General features: G+C 39.1%; 2 protein-coding genes across 2 annotated transcripts; both read right to left on the bottom strand.

The window, feature by feature from the left end:
* Positions 1 to 1,311: 1,311 nt before the first annotated feature.
* Positions 1,312 to 3,213, bottom strand: LOC140340895 (transcription factor HES-4). The gene is made up of 4 exons (XM_072426332.1): positions 3,008 to 3,213; positions 2,805 to 2,900; positions 2,587 to 2,674; positions 1,312 to 2,166 (listed from the first exon to the last, which is right to left on the bottom strand). The coding sequence occupies exons 1-4, from the start codon at positions 3,113 to 3,115 to the stop codon at positions 1,610 to 1,612; spliced, it is 849 nt and encodes a 282-aa protein (XP_072282433.1). The 5' UTR covers positions 3,116 to 3,213; the 3' UTR covers positions 1,312 to 1,609.
* Positions 3,214 to 9,704: 6,491 nt separating this feature from the next.
* Positions 9,705 to 11,622, bottom strand: LOC140340949 (transcription factor HES-4). The gene is made up of 4 exons (XM_072426413.1): positions 11,407 to 11,622; positions 11,204 to 11,299; positions 10,983 to 11,070; positions 9,705 to 10,560 (listed from the first exon to the last, which is right to left on the bottom strand). Exons 1-4 carry the CDS (start codon positions 11,512 to 11,514, stop codon positions 10,004 to 10,006), a joined length of 849 nt encoding a protein of 282 aa, XP_072282514.1. The 5' UTR covers positions 11,515 to 11,622; the 3' UTR covers positions 9,705 to 10,003.
* Positions 11,623 to 25,868: the final 14,246 nt, after the last annotated feature.

Raw genomic sequence — 25,868 nt, 5'->3', positions numbered from 1 at the left:
TTCCCTGTAGATTAATTATGTAATAGACATACATAATCACATCAGACACAGATGTTACTGGCAAACAACAATAATGATTGGCCAGCGAACACTTGGACAGTTGATTGTTCAGTTGGTTTCTGATTCATTGCTATCAGTCAGATGAGACAACAATCCTGTTACATCTGTACTTTAACATATCACATGTTCCTTCGATATATGGGCATTCCTTCCTATCATGCTGATCCTCAGCGCTGGGTTACTAGTATGATGACTGGCACGGCGTCATAGCACTGGGCAGATCATCAGTGTTGGTGGTTAAGGCGGAAATGAGACCCCCAGGAAGCACTTAGACCCCCTCCTTTCTTCCCACACAGCATTGTAATCTTCTCACTTGGCACCATTTCAAGTGCACGCAGTGACTCATAATGTGTGGCAAAAAAAAACTGTGTTTTCCTGAATGATCCCCTCCACGGTGAAATAAAACAGAATTCTTGTCTTTTATGAGCTCTTTGTGAGGCATTGCAATTGAATTTACAGCAGTATCAGTCTATCGGCTTGCTGTCTGTAAAGGGGATGGCGCAGACAGGCACATTAACCCTCAGATCTCGGTTCCCAGACAATTCAATGGCATCCCAACCTTCCTCAGGAGCCCGCTGCATAATAGATGAGCTCTTTATACCTTTAATTATCTCCTGTCACAAAGAAGCTTCTTTCTCTCTCCTGTTTCTTTCCCTACCAGAGTAAATCTGACTTTTACAGTAGAGTCTTTTGTTGTTTTTGGAGGGAATTAGCCTGTTCATTGCTAAACTTAATGAATGACATCTCTTAGTTCAGATGTTGTGGGCCTATGATATTTAGAATTCTATTGTGTGTGAAATTCCCCCACCTACTAGATTGTAAGCTCTTCGGGGCAGGGTTCTCTCCTCCTGTATCACTGTCTGTATTAGTCTGTCATTTGCAATCCCTATTTAATGTACAGCGATGCGTAATATATAAATCCTGTTTAATAATAACAATAATAAAAATAATTCTGTATGAAGTTTCAGGAAAAACACACATATATATATATATGTGTATGTGCGTCATCCTTTTACTATATATTTAAATAGTTACATTTATATTAGTGACCATTTGACTCCTTAGGAATAAAACATCGGTAAAGTCATGATTAAACCAGATACCTGCACTATGCATATGTATATATGATAGCCAGTATATGGCATGTGTTTCGTATAATTGACTTCCAATAGGTTACTATCACAAACTCTTCATATCAAAAGACAATGATAAGTTGTTACCCCATGCCCCAAGAAATCGCCAATCAGATCATAAAATTTAAAGAGTTTATTAAATAAAACTCCTGCAGTTTAAGAAGTTTTTGACACAAAAACAACACAGTAACTTTGGCATTACACAATCTTTGTACCAGTTGTACAAAATGATATAAAAAATCTTAGCAAAAGAGTTTTATTACAAAAATGGGTAATTTATACATGTTCATTTTTAAGAATAAAAAATAGAGTCCCCATATAGGAAATAAATATATTTGTTTAGAGTTTTTTTCAAGGCAAGGTCCCATAAAACGGAACCAATAAATATTAAAGTCTTATTACAATGCATGGGCAGTTCACCAGGGTCTCCATACGGAATCGGTGCTGTCAGGTCCGCTGCTGCCACCCAGAGGGCTCACTGATTTGGGCATGTGTGGCATTTTGTGAGAGAAGGTAGTGAGTCCTTGGACTGGGGATTGTGCCTGTGGTACCCCGCTGGAGGTAATATTTCCATTGGCATACAGGGGAATAACTGGTCCTGGGCTGGAGCCATATGCAGGGTTGGGGATGAGGAAGGCAAATTGTCCATCTGTGGCTGGAACAAGCTGGAAGCCTCCCTGGAACACTTTGGGAGACACAGACTCGGCAGGGCTCATCTTGCATGCCATGGGCACTGGAGCGTTGGCCACTGGTGCTGAGGGCAGCTGGACATGCAGAGGTTGGCTGGAAGGAGGCTGCTGGTAATTCATAGCCACAATCTGGCCAAGACAACTAGAGAGATGACCAAGTAGCCGGGTCCTGACATCGGTGTTGACTCCTTCGCAGGTGGAGAGGAATCGGGTCACTTCATTCATGCACTCATTGAATCCTGCTCTGTATTTGCCAAGCACTGAGGGATCAGCTGATAGTGCAGCTACAGGAGAAATAAAGAACATTACATTAGTACCTGTGATCAAGGAACATGATCTATCACACTAAATTACAAGGGTTAACCCACTAACCACCTGAATAGCTCCCTTCATAGAAAAGCTGCTGAATCAATACAATTCTACATAAACCCCAACAGGCAAATACTGGCACTATTAAATGCAGGATAAATGCATTATACATCTATAATAGATGCAATAATATTATTTCTACATACTATAAATAAAAGAATGCAGTAAAATAAACAGATCTATGTGCTATTGAAGAACTGCAAGTCCCAGAATGACTGCCCTACCTACCACAATAACTAACACTAAGAACAGATCAGCTGCAGATACCCCAGCAGCCCCTCCATCATTCATCATCAGCAATCATCATGAGAAGATAAGAAGACTTAGATATGTACCTGTCATCTGAACTCGCTGCAAGTTCCGCAGGTGTTTGACTGTCATTTCCAGGATATCAGCCTTCTCCAGCTTGGAATGTCTGGAGCTCTGCAAGAAGGAAAGAGGTGATCAGTGTCATGACTATGGACTTTGTACGGCGCTGCGTTATATGATGGCGCTAAATAAAAAATAATAATCAGTGACAAAATATAAAACAGAGGAAGTGAAGCCAACTTACATCTTTCTTTAGAGCATCCAAGATAAGTGTCTTGAGTTGTCCCAGGCTCTCATTGATGCGAGCTCTCCTGCGCTTCTCCATGATAGGTTTGGAGGACTGTGAAATAAAGAAAGGCAAGACATGAGTACAACGCTATGGTATATGTTGCCGTCATATTCCGAGATTGTGATTTTCAGCACATGGGGTATAGAAGAGATATTTACCTTTCTGTGTTCACTGGCACTTTTAGGTTTATCTGGGGTCTGGGCAGAGTTAGCTGGGGCCCCTGCAATAGGGGAGGCAGTGGGTTTCTCCATGGTGTCAGCAGGCATGATAAGGGGGTATAGGGATAGGAGTGGGTATCCGGTTATCCTGTATAAAGTCACTGGATGTAACCTGACTAGTCCCAATGCTTGTGTGTCTATCCCAGGCTGCAGGCTCTGCCTCTATTTATACTCCTCAATGCTGCTCCCATTCTTGTGAAACCTTCTCTACATTCTTTCCCACACTCACCTCAGCCAATCAGTGCCGGAGACTCGCCCACATTGCCTTCTGATTGGATAACACTCACCCTCCTCCCGTCTCCCCCCCAGCACTTTGCACCCCCCCCCCGCTCCTTCTCACAGACGCAGGCTGCCAGTCACGCGCTTGGCTCGGAGCGGGTGCCAGGGATCGGGCTGGCAATGGAGCAAAGCACAGGGCTGCCATGGCACAGGTCAGGGAGCAACATGCCTGCACATGGCTAACACACAGCTTCCCATACATCCTAATATCACAGTTGCTGCAGAACATCTTTAAAAAAATCTTTTTTTTTTGCAGCAATTGTCTCTTTTTTTATGGGTAAATAGATATGGGGTTTCCATGAAAAATATAATACATGGTACAGTAAGTATACAAAATGCAAGTGGCAAAGATACAAAACATACAAAGGCTTATTTACAATAGTCCAAAGAAAAAGACAATACAAAACGCATTATTTACATTAAAACATAACAATATTGTCTGGGTCACTATGTCAGTATGCTTACATCTCAAGACCAATAATAAATATTTTAACATAACAAGTAGGAAGCAATTGTTTCTTTTCTAGAGTTTCCTCTGCAGTGGTCAACCAGTCACCAATAACCAGTACCAGTGTTTTTTAAACTAACAGAACTTTCAGACCTTCAGGGAACCCCTGCTATCATTAAAGAGGAAGTAAACCCAAAACAACCCAATACCAAAAAAATCCCACTTAGCTTCAATCCCAATTACTTTCAATCAAGTGCAATCGATTGTTCCGGAGGTCTCTTCCACCGCGTCGTCCCGGTATCTGTCTTCAGGCACCACCACCTTCTCTTCTTCCAGGTTCTTCTTACTACGTCACCCAACCCAGGAGCGAGATCGGGTGACGTAGGTTGCAAAAAAAACATGCCGATCTCACTGCACATGCGTGAGATCAGTAATTTGTCCCCTATTGATGAAAGGGCTCCTTCTGCGCATGCCCAAGACGCTTAGACATGCGCAGAAGGAGAAGCCAAGAGCCTCCCGGGATGAGTGACATAGGTATCCTGATAGGCTCTGCACCCCCATTCATTTGGGTTGTCTAGACTTTTATGTAAAGTAAAAATTCTGAGTTTAGGTACACTTTAAAATATCCACAGCTCACAGTACATTGGTGTGGTGGTCATTATGAAGAATGTCACCTTTACAGATAGCCAAAAAGTTCATTTGTATCCCTTAAACTTACCTGAGAGGCACAAATTGCTCAATGAACCCCTACCAATCTCTGGAGGAACCCTGCTTGAGAAACTTTGCTCTTTACAGTAAAAACCCAATCAGATTGACTACAACTATGTAATATAAGAACAAACATTTTTTTTCAATTATTAATAATAATAATATTATTATTATTATTAATAATATACATGTAATACATGTACTTTAAATATGGGTTTTAAACGACAGACAAATGTAAAGGAAGCACCTTGCCCAAAAGAGCTTACAATCTAAGATCAATTATAATTGGTGGATCTCAGATTGTATAATTAGCTGTACCACATCGTTTGTACAAACTGCATTTCAAATCAAACCAATGCACCACCGATATATATATTATAGATATAATAACATTATGTAACAAAGTTTGTCAATTTGCATATCAGGCGTCGGCCATTCTGATGCAGAAAATTACAGGAGTTCAAATTTAATCTATATAGGCTATAAAACGGAAGTTTTGGGTGCCGGAGGGGCTCTTAAACCTGCATTGCTTCTTGGCACAAAGCTGCTGATTTAATCATGTCACATTAAAGGAATCCGGCACTTTTAAGAGCTGCCATCTGAACATTTTGTGAGCCAATTACTTAAAAAGAACTCGACAAAACGGGCGCCCATTTGCACTCCTCAGTGTTAGGGTTGGCTCGGGTTGATGTTTTTGCATTGGGGAGAAATTCAAGCTGAAAATTAAGTAGATCCAGGCATCAATGTGTTATTTACTGTAAACAGGCAACGGTTTTTCAAGCTTCAAGACAATGAAAATTTGAAAAAATACATCAATGCAATATTAACAGAAAAAAAATAATAAGCCCTAACAATGTAAATCAGACATAGTTGTACAGTATATATCCGCTGTGCATGCTGATGGGTTGGTATGAGCAATTGTTCCAGTTTTATTAAACCAGTCACAGTTTTAATATGTTTCTTCCTTTTTTCTAACTTCTTTTGTTTGCAGTATTAATTGTTACACATAGTACAATAGCACAACACAATACAATATCCATACAATACAAAATCCAAAGCTTGTGCATTAATAGAAAGTAAGAGCAAGCAACAAAAACAAATACAGAAAAACTTTCTTAACTTTCTAACTAAGTAAAAAAAACTCTTTAAAAAATTCTTAGCAAAACAGGATGGGTACGGGTGGAGGTGTGTAGTGCTATCTTGCTGCTAAACTCACCCCAAATAATCCCTAAACATTGCAGATCATTTGCCTTACATAAAGTGTAATATAGTACGTAGGAGCAATTTATCGCTAATGACTGCGCAAGGCTACAAATTCCTGCAATCATCCGCTACAATGGCAACTTTATGATTTATTCACTCCCACCATTCAACCACAAAGCTTATCTAAACCCAAAATAAAACTGTACTATATGGAAGTGCATTTCCAACATGCACAGAATATACCTATTGATCTTGCCAGAAATGCTGTGTTCTTGTCTCTTCCTATAATGCAACCTCTGTGCATATGTGTTATCTAATTTGTGTGGACTACTTTTCCCATCATCCTCCATGTAATAAAAGCGAACAACGTCAGACATGTTTGAGGTCATTCCACCATGGCTCCTTCCAGAGATATTGTGGTGGAGTGAACATGGCCACCCAAGGACAGGATTGTTAAGTAAAAATTGTGAAAAAAATGGAAAAAGAATGCAGCCACATGATATAAGGACTGGTAGATTGCAGATTATTACAATTTTGTTTTTGGGTTTTAATAAACTTTATTATGTGTGTTATATGGGCTCCTGATTCATTGATCATTCATTGATTAATGCTATTGGGGGACGGATATACAGATGTTAGATTTTGGCCCTAGACCCGTGCAACTGTGTATTTAGGGCAACAATTATCTGATGTGTTTGCAACTTTGGTGTTTTCAATAACCCCATACTCATAATCTGTCCATAATCAAGGAAAGGCTCTTGTCATTGGATAACAAGTACACATTTATTCGAGAGGTAAACCCTCCATTTCCCCAAGATAATAACATTTTGTAAAATATATTATTATATGCTTAAGCTGCATATACCACCACACCCATTTTAAACTGATAATACATAGTACATTTAAAATCCTTCAATATTAAAGTTGGTATCCTATCATTCAGAACTCCTATTTAAAAAAAAAAATCACTTGTATGTATCGGTAGATGCATGGATGTAAAATACTGAAACTGAAATTGAACACTTCTATATTCACCATAAATGAAAAGCCATTGATCAATACAAGCCTCATATTTTACCATGCAAAAGTCCCATTATATCTTTTGGTTTTCCAACATTATTACATGGTTACAATATTGTAAACTGAAGGTAATATATGGGTGAGCTGAAAGTGGTGTACACACAGTGGCTCATCTATACATGATTCTTCTAACATCAGATGTTCTCTCTGCAAGTGAAGAGTCTCAAGATATAACAATGATATAACAGAAAATCAAAGAATACAATTTCTTTCATTTTTTGCAGAGAATTTCTCCTAGCCCTTCTTTTTGGCCTGAGCTTAGGAGCACTTTTTCTCTGAGCCCCAACATTTCTGGTTTGTTTGTTTGCTGTAGTAAGTCATATTCATTTTGAAGCTCAACAAAGTGTTTGGGTTAGGAAAGTTTATTTTTAGGATATATGCAAACTCAATTTTTATTTTATGAGTGCCCTGGCTTTGGCTTCCAGCTCCACATCTCTACTTGGACCTCCCTTATCCACTCCTCATCCTCCACCACTCAGTTTGGTATCATTGGGTTCGCAGCCTGGCAAGTAGTTCTCCAGCTCTTGTCAAAAAAGTAATTCATTGCCTTTAGGCCTCTGTATTAATGCCACCCTGCTTGAAACCTTTTTGGTGCTTTCTAGTCTTGTCCCCTGCAGGCTTGCCTGATCTCCCACTAATCTTTTGTATTCCTGAACATGAAACAATGACAACAAAAAAAAGGCTGCCCAGGATACCTTTATTGTTTCCAATGAAATACACTCTGGGCGGGTGGCTTACTCCCCCTATTCCATCTTCAAACGTAAATTGCACCCAAAACTTCCATTAAAAAAAAACAAAAAAAAAAAAAAAAATGGCTCATCCTTAATAAGTTGTAAGCCACCGGATAAATAAGGTTCACTTAGAATCGAAAAAGGAAGTCCACTGCACTCAAAAATTTTTGTACTCCTTGGTCAGCAAACTGGGCAATTTTCACTTAGACACCATATCCATTTCCTTTAGCATGGATTTTAGTTACTGTGCCAGGTATTTGTTACTTTTGTAAGGTCCAGACACTGCATGTAAACGCTAACAAGGATTTAGATTCCCCCACATTTTCAATCACACAACGGTTCTCAATTCTTATGTCCCCAAGCAGCACAATAAGCAGTGTTTCACTATAACCATTTCTCCTAAAGCAGCAAATGCTGGTGTTCACAATATGTAAAATATCACCATGTTAATGATAACCCAGTCCTATCATTTACCTCCCTAACTTTCACTGGAGCCTTCTGTCTCTTTTATTCATTTTTTTTCATGTATTTTTGGGGTATTTTGCCCAGTCTCATGATGATAAAACATCAGCCATAGCTCCTGGTAGCATGCCAACCAATAGCAGCAAGATACGTCCCGGCAGGAAATACTCCCGGCTAGTACCAGGGCTACCATTTTGGAGACAATATAAGGTCTAAGCTGAAAAGCCATAAAGCTTTCCTTTTCCTATGCAAAAGTGCATTCTTGTCACTTGGCACCATGTATATATAATGAAAAAATCATTGACTGATCCCCTATGTCTCTATGTTCTGTCAGTGCAAAGGTAAGGTGTAGACAGGCACATTAACCCTCAGATCTCAGGCAATTCAATGAAATCCTAACTTTCCTCAGGAGCCCGCTGCATATTAGATGAGCTCTTTTTACCTTTTAATTATCTCCTGTCACAAAGAAGCTTTCTCCCTTCTGTCCCTTTTTCTACAAAAGCAGGGCTGACTTTTACAGTAGGGTCTTTTGTTGTTTTTGGAGGGAATTAGCCTGTCCATTGCTGCATCTAATGAATGACATCCCTTGGTTCAGATGTTGTGGGGCTACAACATTAAATGAATACATAACTTGGTAGCATATGCACAACTTGGTATGAGGGGTTTAGGAAACGTCCTGACTTTAATAGTCATTATATTGTGGGTCCATGACTATAGACTTTGTAAAGCGCCATTTAATATGTTGGTGCTATATAAATACTGTGTAATAATAATTGCTTTATTTATTATTCTATTTCTATATATATATATATATATATATATATATATATATATATATATATGTATGTATATTGAACCCAGCCAGAATAAAATGGTATATATATATATATATATATATATATATATATATATATATATATGTATGTATATTGAACCCAGCCAGAATAAAATGGACAGTCAACCATTTAAATCAGAATATATATATATATATATATATATATATATATATATATATATATTCCAATTAACCCAGTGACCTTCTAACTCCCCAGCATTAGAATACAGCAGGCAGTCCATGGGTTATGAATGATATTGGTTTGGTAGGTTTTTTCTTAATCTGAATTTGTGTATAGGTTGGATCAGGTACTTATTTTGATTTAATGCAACTTGAACAGATGTTTGTCTTAACATATTTTTTTTTTTTTTTTACCATTCTGTACATACTTAAGTTTCTGTAAATGCTTAAACAGCAGTACAACCTTAAATAATTTTGGGGAAGATGATGGACTTGTTCGGGAGGATGGGATTGGTATTAGGAGGGTCAGGGTCTAATTCTGCAGCTGGAGTCAGTTTCTTAAAGTAGGCATCAAGGGAGGTTTGCACAGAGCTTTTCCTTTTCTCTTGTCCGCTGGTAAGAGCAAGTTGTATGTAAATCAAATGTATGTAACTGAGGGACTGCCTGTGCAGCATCTGTAATGTAATGCTTATACTATATATTTAAATAGTTACATTTATATTAGTGACCTTTTGACTCCTTAAGAATAAAACATCTGTAATGTCATGAATACACCAGATACCTGTACTATGCATATGTATATATGATGGCCAGTATATGGCACGCGTTTCATATAATTACCTTCCAATAGGTAACTATCACAAACTCTCCATATCAAAAGACAATGATAAGTTGTTACCCCCATCCCCCAAGAAATTGCAAATCAGATAATAAAATTTAAAGAGTTTATTGAATAAAACTCCTGCAGTTTAAAAAGTTTTTGACACAAAAACAACACAGTAACTTTGGCATTACACAATCTTTGTACAAGTTGTACAAAATATATAAAAATCTCAGCAAAAGAATGGTATTACAAAAATTGATCATTTATACATGTTCATTTTTAAGAATAAAAAAGTAAATTTCCCATATATGGAAATATATATATTAGTTTAAAGATTGTTTTCAAGGCAAGGTCCCATAAAACGGAACCAATAAATATTAAAGTCTTATAACAATGCATGGGCAGTTCACCAGGGTCTCCATACAGAATCGGTGCTGTCAGGTCCGCTGCTGCCACCCAGAGGGCTCACTGATTTGGGCATGTGTGGCATTTTGTGAGAGAAGGTGGTGAGTCCTTGGACTGGGGATTGTGCCTGTGGTACCCCGCTGGAGGTGATATTTCCATTGGCATACAGGGGAATAACTGGTCCTGGGCTGGAGCCATATGCAGGGTTGGGGATGAGGAAGGCAAATTGTCCATCTGTGGCTGGAACAAGCTGGAAGCCTCCCTGGAACACTTTGGGAGACACAGACTCGGCAGGGCTCATCTTGCATGCCATGGGCACTGGAGCATTGGCCACTGGTGCTGAGGGCAGCTGGACATGCAGAGGTTGGCTGGAAGGAGGCTGCTGGTAATTCATAGCCACAATCTGGCCAAGACAACTAGAGAGATGACCAAGTAGCCGGGTCCTGACATCGGTGTTGACCCCTTCGCAGGTGGAGAGGAATCGGGTCACTTCATTCATGCACTCATTGAATCCTGCTCTGTATTTGCCAAGCACTGAGGGATCAGCTGATAGTGCAGCTACAGGAGAAATAAAGAACATTACATTAGTACCTGTGAACAAGGAACATGATCTATCACACTAAATTACAAGGGTTAACACACTAAGCACCTGAATAGCTCCCTTCATAGAAAAGCTGCTGAATCAATACAATTCTACATAAACCCCAACAGGCAAATCCTGGCACTATTAAATGCAGGATAAATGCATTATACATCTATAATAGATATGCAATAATATTATTTCTACATACTATAAATAAAAGAATGCAGTAAAATAAACAGATCTATGTGCTTTTGAAGAACTGCAAGTCCCAGAATGACTGCCCTACCTACCACAATAACTAACACTAAGAACAGATCAGCTGCAGATACCCCAGCAGCCCCTCCATCATTCATCATCAGCAATCATCATGAGAAGATAAGAAGACTTAGATATGTACCTGTCATCTGAACTCGCTGCAAGTTCCGCAGGTGTTTGACTGTCATTTCCAGGATATCAGCCTTCTCCAGCTTGGAATGTCTGGAGCTCTGCAAGAAGGAAAGAGGTGATCAGTGTCATGACTATGGACTCTGTACAGCGCTGCGTTATATGATGGCGCTATATAAATAATAATAATAATCAGTGACAAAATATAAAACAGAGGAAGTGAAGCCAACTTACATCTTTCTTTAGAGCATCCAAGATAAGTGTCTTGAGCTGTCCCAGGCTCTCATTGATGCGAGCTCTCCTGCGCTTCTCCATGATAGGTTTGGAGGACTGTGAAATAAAGAAAGCGAAGACATGAGTACAACGCTATGGTATATGTTGCCGTCATATTCCGAGATTGTGATTTTCAGCACATGGGGTATAGAAGAGATATTTACCTTTCTGTGTTCACTGGCACTTTTAGGTTTATCTGGGGTCTGGGCAGAGTTAGCTGGGGCCCCTGCAATAGGGGAGGCAGTGGGTTTCTCCATGGTGTCAGCAGGCATGATAAGGGGGTATAGGGATAGGAGTGGGTATCCGGTTATCCTGTATAAAGTCACTGGAGGTAACCTGACTAGTCCCAATGCTTGTGTGTCTGAGGTCTGAGAGCTCTGCCTCTATTTATACTCCTCAATGCTGCATCCCATTCGTGTGAAACCTTCTCTACATTCTTTCCCACACTTGCCTCGCCCACAACTCTTTCTGATTGGACAGCACTCACCCTCCTACCGACCCCCCCAGGATTCCCCCCCCTCCCGTACATGGGCGCCCATTGCTCTGCTCAGTGTTAGGGTTGGCTCAGGTTGATGTTTTTGCATTAGGGAGAAATTCAAGCTGAGAACTAACTGGATCCAGGCATTGATGTGTTATTTACTGTAAACAGGCAACGGTTTCTCAAGCTTCACTACAATGAAAATTTTAAAAAATACATCAACACAATGATGTAAATATTTCCACTTAAAAAATATTCCCAGCGCTGTAAATCTGCGGTAATTGGATATGTTTGTGTTGATGGAAGCAAAAAAAGAACTAAAATGTTTGTTGTGTCTTGCACAAGTGAACCACACATGCCACTAAAATAAAAGAACCTCATATAGGCTATGTGCCCCCTCACCTAAAATAAAAATGGGTATTATGTCTGGCCTTACCCACCGTCCTGCCCCATGAACCATTCTTTCATTGTCTTGTCCCAAATTTCCCCCCCTATTTTGTGTTACTTCCCCCACCTCCTAGATTGTAAGCTCTTCGGGGCAGGGTGTAAAGCGACCTTTTAAAGTTATGAAATCTACAGAAACAAATCTGTTATTATAAATTATTTTTACCGACTATAAGTTACCGACTTAATTTCAAGATGTGTGATTTGTGGTTAAGGCTACGTACACACGTGTAATAATTATGGTTGGAAAATGAACGACAGATCAACGAATTTTGATAATTATTTTGAATGATTGTATAGTGCACGATTCTGTACATGCTGTAACGATACAATCGTTTAAAATGTTCCACCAATAATGAAGAACCGTACATACAATAGATAGTGAACAATCGTCGCCCAATCGGGCAGCACCTGGGATGACCTGCTGAGTGCATACAGTGGTCCAATACACAAAGATCCCTATTTATTGTACAGCGCTGTGTAATATGTTGGTGCTATATAAATCCTGTTTATTAATAATAATAATAATAATCATCCCAGATACCATTTACATCCCATTAGCACACTGAACTTTTATAAACCATGAACTACATTTACATTTTCTTTATTCATCCAGGAATTATTCTGTGCAGATCATAGGTGTGATCTGAACAAAACAAAGAGGGTGGGGGTCATTAAAAAAGTCATCACCTACAGCAATTATTGACATTTATTTATGATAGAAGGTCCTCTCCTCCTCCTGTGTCACTGTATATGTCTGTCATTTGCAACCCCTATTGTACAGCGCTACATAATATGCTGCCACTATATAAATCCTGTTTAATATTATAAATAAAAATAGATTTGTACACTTTTTTTTATGCAAGACTGAGAGAGAGAAAAAAAGAGAGGGAGAGGGAGAGAGAGAGAGAGAGAGGGAGAGAGGGAGATAGAGAGAGGGAGAGAGAGAGAGGGAGAGAGGGAGATAGAGAGAGGGAGAGAGAGAGAGGGAGAGAGATTACAATTCCAGCTTCGATCACTCATTTCTCATAAGGATAAAACACAATATCAATTTGTTCTGTTTGATATGTTTAAATATTAATGAAATACAATGTATCTTTTTTTATAGTAGCCGGGCATGCTTTGACTTGGGATGTGATTCGCCCTGGCAGTACACCGCTGGGTGAATGTGAGATTCCAGCAGCGTGAGCATGCGCAGAGCGGGTCTCCCAGCTGTGTGCGGAGGGAGAGCGCAGCGAACCTATCACACAGGCAGCCGACAGACACGCGAAGAGGCTCTGGCTGGCACGCAAGCAGCCAATGGCCTGCCGCCTGGCTCCCTGCCGCCCGCTGATTGGCTGTAGCGAGGTGGCCTGTCAATCAAAGGCAGACGGGGGTAATGTTGTACAGCTGTGAGCGTGCCTGGGCAGCTGGGAGGCCAGCGCGCGCTCCCCCCCCCCCCCCGCTCCTGTCTGTACTCTGGATCACCCGGGAGCACGTGCCAAAGTGCTGCTGGCTTTGTGCAGAGATCGCAGGCAGCCGGCTCCCAGCCTGGAAAGAAAAACCAGCAAGGGCGGGGGAGAGAGAAGAAAAAATAATAATAAAAAAAAAAAGCATGGGAAAACTCCTCCTCCGGCTTCTACTGCACAAATATTCTCACATGGTAAACAGTACATCCTCTGTCCCATCAATGGAAACACAGAGCAGGCTACTTCACCTAGTTTCTAGGTTTGTGCCCTGGGGAGGGTAAACTCACCTCTTACTGAGCTCCACATATTTCTACAACATTTCAAGAATATCTCAGATCTGAAAACCGATGTGACCCCGGCAGAAGAGATTGGGGTCACCATGGGGAAAAGGGGTATCATAGCCAGGGGCCCTGTACTAGGTATTCTTCCTGCCCGCTAGTTCTTTTGATTGGAGCCCAGAACAGAAATACCCCTCGCCCTTCCAGGGATGGTGGCCCTGACATGCATGCAAATTATTGTTATGTAAACACGTCATTCCTGAAAAAAGTGAGTGCACGCCGTGCCCATGTGTGCCCGCCCCACTACACCCCTGCTCCCAATTGTCCCCGATCGGGGGAATCTGTCCCTCTTTCAGATCTCTCTACTCTTCAGTTGATATTATTTTACTATTACAAAGGCTTATTTTGCACTAAACCTTTACCAGCCTCCTAATTAGGGTTTCTGGTAATCCAAGGATCTGTGGGCCCCTGGAGTTGCAGGTTGTTGGGGCTCTCCATGGACAATTTGTGACTCTCAGTTCAGCCTGACACCAATGATTATTCTATAAATCTGTAAGGATGCCATTCTCCCCACTGGCCAGCAATGTAAGGAATTCTCACTGACCACTATTATTATTATTATTAATAAATAGGATTTATATAGCACCAACATATTACGCAGCTCTGTACATTAAATAGGATAATATATTGTGAGCTATGGATATAATATTTATAGCAGGGGTTCCTTAAATTCCTGAAAGCTATTTCAAGGCTTTCCCCAATATATAAATCTCCCCACCTTCTGAAAATGCTCTTGATAGAAGATAAGAACCACAAGTCCTTTTCTTTCAGTTCAGTGGAAGCATTGTCAGCCTGATTTAAAAATTCACCTTCTGTGCTAATGATGCCTATGTTGTTACCTGGAGTTCTAGAACCTGGGGCATGTCTGGTACCACATACCCGTGCCTGAATGTATTAATTTAGAAGCTGGCAGCAGGTATTACATACTTTGTATGATCCTTCTGTGCCACCCCCAAGCAGCTTTTACAGTTCATGCAGCTTGGCCTCCAACACGTTCCTATGAACCTTCGCTCAGCTGGATTGGGAATGTGCTGGCTCCAGCCCTGTTTACTGTTTTGGCTTTGTATGAGTGTAAATACAACTTGGCCATTTCTCTTATGGATATGAAACAGTAAGAAAAGGTTTTACAGAATAACCAATAATGTGCAGATTGTTCCCCTTGTTACTCAGCATGAACAGTGTACAATAAAAACAGTAAACACAACGCAGAGATGCCCAGGGAACAACACCAACTAGTAATATGTTCAGACAGGTGGTGAGCTTGCGGTGCAGTTACCTCTTCTACATGCCCATGGTGGAGACGCTAAAGTCTCGCCCATAGGGAATGAATGGCAGGGAGCTGAATGCTGTTGGCTGCAAAATAATTTAACATTGGTTCATCTGGAGCCAACATAATAGTTGGGGCTGCACCGACAAAGTTCCAGCTACCAGCAGCACCAACAACTGTGCCCACCACTCAATTGGATTTAGCCTAATTGTTTGGACTGAAATCTGAAATCACGGATTTGTAACAAACTTTTTTTTTAATTTAGGACCATAATGTCTATGTATAGAATATATAGATTGGCATGCTTACCCGGTAAATGGCCTTCTCCAGCAATACCAGAGCTGCACTTCATCAGGGTCAACATTCAAAAGTTTCTACTCAATCGAATCAAACTTTCTTTGTTTTCTGTTTAGTTATTTCCAAACATGGATTATGTTTTTCTGTTTTACATTTTCAGCTCCTGTATTGAAAGCCTTTCTGTAAAAATTTAGCAAACTCACAGCCATCCCAGTGAGATCAAATAATTTACTGCACATTGTTTTTGCTAATATATTTAAATGCAACTTATTTTGTTACAGTGAATATTTTTCCCTTTCTTTTAGTGACAATGTAACACAAATCTTCCAGTTGGAGCTGTGAGACTTTCATATAACAAGGACACTGTCGCCCCCTGGAGGTGATTGGAGGAACATTGTCAGGTTTGGATGGGTAGCTCAGCATTACTTAACCTTTTAACCACAAGAAAATCTTTAAAATTATTGAGAATGGTGGCCAATGGTAAGAATGCATCCTTATAGATCATTTACGCCTAAAACTATGCAGGGACCAGTAAATTGGAGGTCAAGCAGCCAAATCTCAAGGAACCCCCAGGACTAATTGGGGAACCCTGATTAGGCATGGATACACCAGACTGAACAAGAAGTACTACTAATAGGACACTATTTTTCACTGTACCATGTAAGGAACATTGTACCCTTGTATGCGAGAATCAGCAACAGTATTTAAACATACCTAAATACTAGTACCATATATTTGGAAAACATTTTCTTACAGCAGACTTGAAACAAACATTCTAGTTATGTATATAATAAAAAACATTTTTATCCACAGAGAGAGAGGTACCTTATCCTAGTTTTTAGGGCAATCTGTGAGCAATGGCACAGAAAATAAAATACTGAATTGTCACCTGGACTATTACAGAATGAAAATCTTCCAATGAGGACTCTTGCTTCAGTGACAACTTTCCTTAATCAAGAAACACTAAAAACACAATAGAGGAAACATTTTGAGAGTTTTGTGGAATCATGGCTTTCTAACAAATCCTGGGAAAGCGGAGGATTCTAAATCTTGTAAGAAGATGAATCTGCATATAACAAGATTTGGGAACCTGAAGCCCAATAAGCTCATATAAGTGTAATGGTCAGGTGACCACTAATTTCAAATACCTTCAAAGGAAACTGGTTATAGGAAAAATATACCATTGCTACATTCCTTCAGAAAATGCTAACTGCCTGGCTATGTCAAGTCCACTGACTGTATTATGCCTTTTTTCAAGATAGAAGCCAATCAGGATTGTCGGAAAAAATCAAAAACTCATACACACAATTCAGAAAACACTGAAAACGTTGACATTAAAAATGAAGAGTTTCAATCTGCAATCAGATCTTGCAAATCAAACCATGTATGTTGGGGTCATGTTATTGTGTCCAAGCCTTTAATTTCCAAGTTAAACGTTTTGGAACAAATACAATACTTTATACCACCACTAGGTGGCAGAGTAATCTTTGCACAGCCTTTGCTAGTTGCTTACTGTCCAGAAGTAAGAAATGCAAAAACAGCAAAATTGTAAGCCCATTGCAAAAAAAAAAAATGTTCAAGACCCAGAAACTCACAAGATGGTGTTAAACAAAAAGACAATGAAATATATATAAATCTTTTAATTAAGAAGCATCTACAGAAAACCTTTTTACATTACATTGAATTGAGTTGTTTTTCTACTGTCTGGGCACCAATGGAGAAATTGTCTTTCATTTCTTGTCCCAGAGGTGCACCAGGATGTTAACTAAATTCCCATTGCAGTCTGTTTTCCCTGGAATTGGTGTCCCCATAAGAAGATCTCCCTTTACTTTCCTATTCTCATGATAAAGCTGAAAAAATCAGTTTCCCCCATGTTCTTTAAAATAGTTTAGTGATTCTCCTAAAAAAAAAGATATGGTCAGCAATCAAAAGTTGCAAGAGCTTTTACCCTTTCTCACTCTGTGTCCAGAGGTACTTTTAAGTTTCTACATACAGTAAATAAAAAAAGAAACTCCTTACAGTAAAATATAAAAAAAAAAGTGGTAGCATGAATGGCTTTATGACTACATGAGTGCAAATTGTAAAGGTAACTTACTCATCTTAACGATATAATAATTTCTTTTTTATAATAGGCACAGAGTTTAGAAATGATCACATGACACCTCCTACAATTTAACCCAAACATCAAGTTGGGATAATAGACCCTGGGCTATCAGCAAAACAAACCCTGCATTATTTTGAATGCAAAGTTTCACTTTTAAAAACTGCTGGAAGAGTTTTCTTCCTTTTATATCATCATTCTATTTCATATATTTTTTTTTAGATTAAAATTCTGCTTTTTGCTGGCCTAGGAAGGCTACAGGAAGGGAATTTAAAACAAAAGATAATTCTGTTACACGTGATTTTTTTTAGTGAACACAAGGCTGCTTGACCAAAAATATCTCCTGCTGGAGACACTGCTGATGCTTTAGGAGAATATTTGTAGAATAACAAGAAGCTGGGAAGGATGAGCATATTGGGGGCAGAAGCTCCACTCCAGGGCAAGAAAGTGTGGACATTTTTTTTTTCCTTGTGACTTTGAACAAAAGGATTCTTTGAAGGTTGCTGATTTAATACTAAAGAGCTCAAGGCTTGTTTTTAAAAACAGGACACGGGGGAGTTTGAGGCGGCCTTGGAACTCTTAACTGTTTAGCATTTTTCTTCTATCAAATATGAACAGCTAAATTCCTTTGGAATTTGAAAAAAAAGAGATCTTTGTTAGGAATGCAAAAATAATGAAGGCAAATGGTACAAATGTACTGGCTGTGTTATATGCAAAGTTGCTAATTAAGGTATCTATATTAAATTAAGGACTGTAACCAGCTGCTGCAGTCACCCCCCTATTTATTCAGGACTCCAAATGTGCAAATATGTTGGTCATTGGGTTGGAAAGGCTTAATAATGTAGTCCCATACTGGATTCAAGTTGCCTGGTATAGAAGGCAGTTCTTGGTTCTGTGGCTGACTATGTTATTCTTCAGCTATATCTATCATCCTAACTTTTGAGAGTACCCAACCTTTCCTGACTTCATTATTCCTATCTCCATATCCTTTCTCTTGAAAAGCTTCCAAGTTCCTACACATAATCCTGACAAAGGTCCCTGTTGCAAACCCATGGGTCTTCTCAGATCCGTTTAGCCTGATCTCCCTGGTACTGTATCTTCCCATCTGGTTTTGACATGATCTAATTCTTCTGTGTTCTACCGGGGAATGGTTCATTCAGATAACATAATCCTGTGTATATAGGATTATACAAATAGTTTTGCGATTGATGGTTGCTATAGACAGAGAACTGCATGAGTTTGTTTTTTCCAAATAGAGATTGGGCCACTATACCCATTATTTTCCTATATTTGAATATTCAAAATGCTCCAAGGCAATATTATGGGGTACAGGCACCTCTACCATAGGTAGGATGGATTGTGAGACTCCTGTTGCCCTGCCTGCAATTCTAGGACTTCTGTGCATTGTGGGTGCATTGTGGCTACCTATAGAAAGAATGCTGATCATTTTTATTATAAAGAAACCAAATAGCATCACCCATAAAGCTAGGTAAACACGTGCAATAATTGTCGTTGGAAAACGAACGACTAGCGATTATGCACGATTATTTTGAATGATCATATTGTGCACAATTCTGTACATGCTGTAACGATACAATCATTCAAATATAATCCACCAATAGTGTACACACGCTAGATACAATCGTTTGAACGATGCAGGAAGTGACATGGAAAGGAGAAAGTGTATTGCAGAACCATCCACGATCACTGAACGACCGTACACACAATAGATTGGGAAGAATCGTCGCCCAATTAGATCCGCCGGAACGGTCGTTCGCTTCCTCCTTCCTCTTTCACTTGCGTATTTGTGCACTTTTTTTGTTAACGATTATTGGATGAACAGTCATTAGTTGTTCGTTTCCAAGGATAATTATTGCACATGTGTACGCAGCTTAACATGTGATCAGGACCTGGATGGGGAAGAGGTAATATCATTATACTACAATAACATTTAAGCAGTTCATAGAAACACTCTTCTGATAAGATTCTGATACAATACCCAAAGTTTTTTTTTTAATGTGTGTTAGGCATTGTGTGTAGATGACACCCCAGGGCTACTTCTTTTATTTCAGGGGAAACAATACTTTATAAACTAATGACTACAACAGCCAACCCCATCTCATCCATCTTGAATACCTGTGTTATTATTTTTTTGTCTGTTCATTGTTTTTCTCTGGACGTTTAAACGATAGTAAAAACAGATGATCTAATCATCAAAAGATCTTTCTTCTGAAAGTCATTTTGTTTATCATGAGTTGTTATATTGCCCAAGCATACAAATTAGGGAGATAGGGAGGGAAAGAGTATTAGGATATCTCCAGCATTAGCCAATTTTTTTGGATGAGAGTAAAAAACGGAGATCCAAAAAAAATCATCCTCGTACAATGATATCCATAAATCTTCTCTTAGTTTGACTGATGAGGGACAAATATCTGGCAACTTTACTCTCCAACAAAAGTCAACTCAATAATGGCTTTGAGAGAACCAGCAAACAGGGGCTTACGGTTTACAAGGATCCTAGTCGGTAACATTAAACTCCCTACTTTGTGACACAGTTAAGCTCCGACACCTGTGGAATCTGCACTCCATTGTGCCATTGCTCATATGAAACAAGCTGGGATCTTATGTTTTAAATGCGTACTCTAGAGTCACATTCTTATACGGGATTAACCTTTATAGAGGATTTCCATCAGGCCTTCACATAGAAAGTCATTATTATTCATGCTTCAAGTGGCACTTGTCAGGTGTTAAGCCATGCACAGGTTGTAAGCAATTATTTTCCTGCTGGATCGCCAAACATCGGATAGTGGCTTCAGGATTTAACTGTAAACACTGGTGCAGCACTTTGTGTTCATTCTTTTAGCAAGTTCTCTTGTAAGGTAGTTAAAAGCCATACCTAATAAACATAAGTTTAGAACAATGTTTTGTTTTTGAATCTACTGAAATGTTTGCACTTTTTAACTATTAAGTAAGCAATATACGAAAAACTATGTACAATCTTTGTGCAATGGGAGGACAAAGAGAAACCGTACAACGGCAGTCCACAAGGGTTAAAATAAAGAAGCCTGGACACTGTCCCCATCCACTTAGAACAAAACTATCCCTTTTTGGTGCATGGCTTTTTTAAAGGCAAAGAATAGTGTATTTTCGGTGAACTCAAGTTTTTACTGAAATATATATGTTAAAATATTTGTTGATGTGACTCACTTTTCATGACTGCTAAACATATTTTTGTTATTAGATAGAATATAGAGATTTGTGGATTAGCCAAGTAAGTTGAACTATTCCTCCACTCTTCTTTATAACTATTGAGATGTGATTAGTAAATGTGACTGCCCCATGTACATACAGAATTGTGAACTATACACTGAAAGGAAGTTTATATATATATATATATATATTTATAATATTAGTTGTGATCCCATTCATCCAATGTCAGCCCAAGAATCCATTGATGCTAAATGTACATGTCAGTCAAATGGAAAATTAAACTTGCACACAAGGAACATTGCCTTCCTGCTTAGAATTTAAAGCTTTAATTTAGAAATTGCTATAATTTACCAATCCATCTATTTTCTTTTTATATGAAGTCTGCTGATCCTAAAACACAACAGTTTGTGATGATGGAGCTCACTTTTTACTGCCTATCACACATAGAAATCCTAATTAGAATATGCCAACACTAGGCAATTCACCCTTCAATATTCAAAAAGTCCTGAACAAAAAATGTCCATATTCTTCTGCAAATGGTGACAGCTGGGTTTTCTTGTTTTTCATAGGCATATGATTTTTTTTTTTGATGAGCAACATGAAATGAACAAGATATAATATTTAAAGGAGGGATCCCCTTACAATCTGTTATGCTCTTAATATGTACATTTCATGTTTTAGGTGTTTGAATGTGATTGGTGATTCAAGGAGCAGAGAGAGGAGGTTGCCACAATGGGTTTAGAAAGTTACTCCTACTGCTCTAAAACTATTCTTGTATTGAGTGTGTTCTGCTTTCTGGAATGAATTACACAGAAATCAGATTATTGTGATTATCTAAACACTAAAAAATGCTAGGAAGTGGAGTATTCCTCCATTTTAGCACTGGCAACCAAGACGGCAGTGGTGGTGCTTGACCTGTCAATGCTGGAGCAGGGCACACCTAGGAAGTAAGTCTGCCATGATACTCCATTGTGCTGTACATACTTGCAGAATATAGCCAATTACCTTAACTGCAGGTTTTTGGGATGTGGGAGAAAACCCACACAAACATGGGGAAAACCTACAAACTCCATGCAGATAGTGTCCTGGCCCAGATTTGAACCTGGGACCCAGCACTTTATAGGTCACAGTACTAACCTCTGAGCCACCATGCTGCCCACAATTGTGGCAAAGTCTAAGTTATAAATAATGAATAATAAAGTTATGAATAATATAAGTTGCCCCTTGTTGTTTGGATTTGTTTTAATATCATTCATACACGTATTTATTATGGCAAATACATTTCTACATAGATTATTTCTGAGAATATGATATTCCCCATCATTAATTTGGGTCCACCATCAATTTTATACATCCTCTAAAATTATGAACTAGCAAATTAGGACATACAAATTCTGAAAGTGCATATTTTGGCATTTTTGTTCAAGGGTGACAAAACCAATGTTGAAAGGATACATAATGTAGGCATAAATGATTTGATTAAACCTGTCTGACTTCCTAAAATGATAAAAAATAATATAGTTAGATCAACTTGTCCCTTGAAGAAGTTGCTGAAGTCATTAAATACCTAACCTTTCTCTTCAGGCTAGAAAAATTTGACAGGTGTCTATGCCAAGACATCGTTCGTTAGCACCTGACCTTGTCCACTTATTAAAGTTCACTCTTTCACCACCTTAGGCCTGACATGGTGACAGCAAACACTGAACTTCCATGACATACACGGCTTTGTCACTCAGCATAAATTATGACAGTGACAATCAATTACCATCTAATTACGTTATAACAAAATTATATAATGGTCACCAAAAGTCTCTAAAACTTTCTAACTTAGGGATGAACATGAGTCTCTCTTTGCAGGTTTAGATTCTCGTCTTTTGCTTCGTTGGGTTTTTATATTCTGTGATGACTTAGGACCATAGGTCTCTGTGGCCACAAAGTTACCTGAAACTTGTAAACCTCATATTTTCTCCATAGGCAAATGTTACAAAAAAAAAGAAAAGTTCTAGTCAGCCTACCTGCTTGTGAGCAAACCATAGTGCAGAACTTGGAAGTCCTTGGTATCAGACTTCATGATAATTACATTTTTGTTTTGTAAATGTGGAATATAATGCAACAAGTTCAATTGAAACTTGCTGATCTGGGAGACAGATCTCACAGGAACAATATTAAGTTCAGAGGCATTGCTGAAAACATCTCAGCAACAGAGTTGACAGCATACCTGCAAAACTTGTTCACTGCAATCATTCCCCATGCTGCTTCCTATGAGCTTATTACTGACAGAGTGCACAGAATTCGTAAATGTGGAATATAATGCATTTGGATTTGATCTGTTATAGGCTTTCCAATTTTTATTAGTGTTTGAGAACTTAATGATGAGCAGTTCGATTTGCCAAATTTCTATTACAGATTCACCAGAAGCCCACACTTAACCTACAGTGAACATGTGCTTTGCCCAAGTATTTATACCACTGTACATACCTCAGATCACATCCAGGCCAGGATTCTTGGACTACCCAAAGCAGCATTCTCAACCTCCAGCATGTTGTTGGAGTAGTACAGTACTGCACATGTCCAGTTTTCATAGATCCTGGACTAGAAATTTCCATGCTGGATCGCAAATAGACGACTTTCCATTTTGGCATCACATGGAGCAAAATGGGCCTTCTTGGGACGGAAATGGGACTAGGACTTCTAAAACATGAAAAATATGTACAAGGTATATGCTTATGGATGTCTGTATGGTTAAGATATTTGAGTGCATTGGTACTTCCTTAAACCAACACTTGAAATTGATTCTAAATGTTAATGCAAGAGTTCATCTTAACCTTTAACCTTATAAAGAACAATCTTAGAACTGATTTACCCAACCCATATAACTTCATTATCTTCATAACAAATACTGCCTGTGTCTAATAGTGTTTTTTTTTAAAACTAACCCTTCTGCCCTTGCCAGTCTACTTGGGGTGTCAGTACTTTGTCTTGCTGTGTGTTCTCCACGTCTCCTCACTCACCGACCTCCTGTCAGCAAGCAGCATCTAACGTGAATTCCAGTTTGATTGACATATGGCACAGGAGTAGGGCACATTTCTCTGTGCTATGTGATTCCCATACTTCCATAAAGTTTTATAGAGTAAGACCTTATAAGAAACTAAAGTACTCCCCAACACAGCAATATCTGAAAAGGCATTTAATGCAAACCTTCACTCACTTCACTTTGCCAGTCATTAAATAGTGTTGTGCACTTTCCTCTCTGGATAATCCACCTAATGCACTACATATATCCCTTCTAATTTTTTCATACATTTTTCCTAAATATGAGTTTGATATGATTTTACACATTGATAGCAAACAAGCAAGTTAACTGTCCATCCTTAGAACTTAAACCAATATGTCACAATTTGGTAAACTGGCTTGTGCTTTGCTATTCCCCAACAGGTACAAATATTGCCCTCTTGTACCAGGTCTTCCTAAATTACAGGAGGTGATAGCTGTCTTCTCCCCTTTAGTACCATGGACAGAGAACAAATTTACATTACAGCAGCCTACACCGTAGCAGTGACATGAACCAATAACAGCACTTCATAGAGCCTTGAAGTTCTTTATTACTTAATCTTCTCCACATAATCATACCAGTTGCTCCAATTTCTACCTCAGTGCTGCAATGCACCTGGAAATCGCCAATGCATCAGTCTCCACATTGCCAACACACCAAACCCACCTACAGTTCAGCAACACAGTTCCCCCTGGAATAACCCCCTGTGCTACCATTTCCAGTTCATCAGTACATTGCACCTTGAAGTAACACAATGCCCATTCTAGTATCAGCAATACAAAGTTCAAGCATAGGACTGCCCTTGTGGACATAACACTTACTCCAATATCTGATTAGTGTTGTACCCTGGAAATAGCACGTTTTCCCTTTGATTGAATACCATAGCCCTTCATCCCTAATTGAGAAACAGAATGTCTTTAGGAATATAACTCTTCTGTAGCTGTCCCAGCAGAGCAGAATATGAGGAACCATCACTCTCCCATTCTCGGCTTTTCAGCAGAATGTCCTTGCATCGTCCGAACCCACCAGTGGCGTGTCCCTGTTCTGGCTGAGCTCTCCCAATATTACCTCCCATCTATAAATATGAATCCTTCTCTGCCCCACTGAAGACAAGGTAAAGAATTGAAATGCTATAAGGCAGTCCAGAGCAATACCCCAGTTCTTAAAACACATACCCTCTGAGAAGCCCACTGTGCATCAGAATATACGTCACTAGATTGATAACCCACTTTGCTTCCTTTACCTTTCTAGGCAAACTTGAATTGGGATTTGTAACATACCACCATGATTATTGCATCTTTTTTTATCTTTGTGTTTGTTGAATAGCAATATTTGCCACACCTAATGCTACAACTGTTACTATTGATGCAGTCCATCATTTGGTAAAACCATTCTACTTTAATTGTATAACTTGTATACAGTTACATCGCTTGAGGTTCTAAAGTGAGTGTTAGAAGTATGTATTAGGCTAGGTATACATGTGCAATAATTGTCGTTAGAAAATGAACGACTAACGACAGATCTATGATTATTTACAGTTATTTTGAACGATCGTATAGTGCATGATCCTGTACCTGCTGTAGCTATACAATCAAATATAATCCACGGTTCAAATATAATCCACCAATAATGTACACACACTAGATACTATCGTTTGAACCATGCAGGAAGTGATGTGTACTGGAGAAAGTGTACCGCAGAACAATTCACAATCACTACATGACCGTACACATAATAGATAGTGAACGATCGTCACCCAAATGGATCCGCCAGTCGGGTCGTTCGTTTCCAGCAACATTCCTCGTTCATTGGTATTGATGCCCTATCCCTGAGCACTTTTTTGTTAATGATTATTAAACGATTGCACGTTATTCATTCGCTTCCAACAACAATTATTGCACGTGTGTACGTAGCTTTACTCTTTACTGGTGACACTGGATTATATGGAGATTATCCAATTTCTTTAATTTATGGCCTGACCTCGAACAATG

The sequence above is a fragment of the Pyxicephalus adspersus genome, chromosome 11 (genome assembly GCF_032062135.1).
Source record: "Pyxicephalus adspersus chromosome 11, UCB_Pads_2.0, whole genome shotgun sequence".
NCBI classification, from domain to species: domain Eukaryota; kingdom Metazoa; phylum Chordata; class Amphibia; order Anura; family Pyxicephalidae; genus Pyxicephalus; species Pyxicephalus adspersus.
The sequence above is the reverse complement of the archived record's forward strand: the minus strand, read 5'-3'. Positions and strand labels throughout refer to the sequence as shown.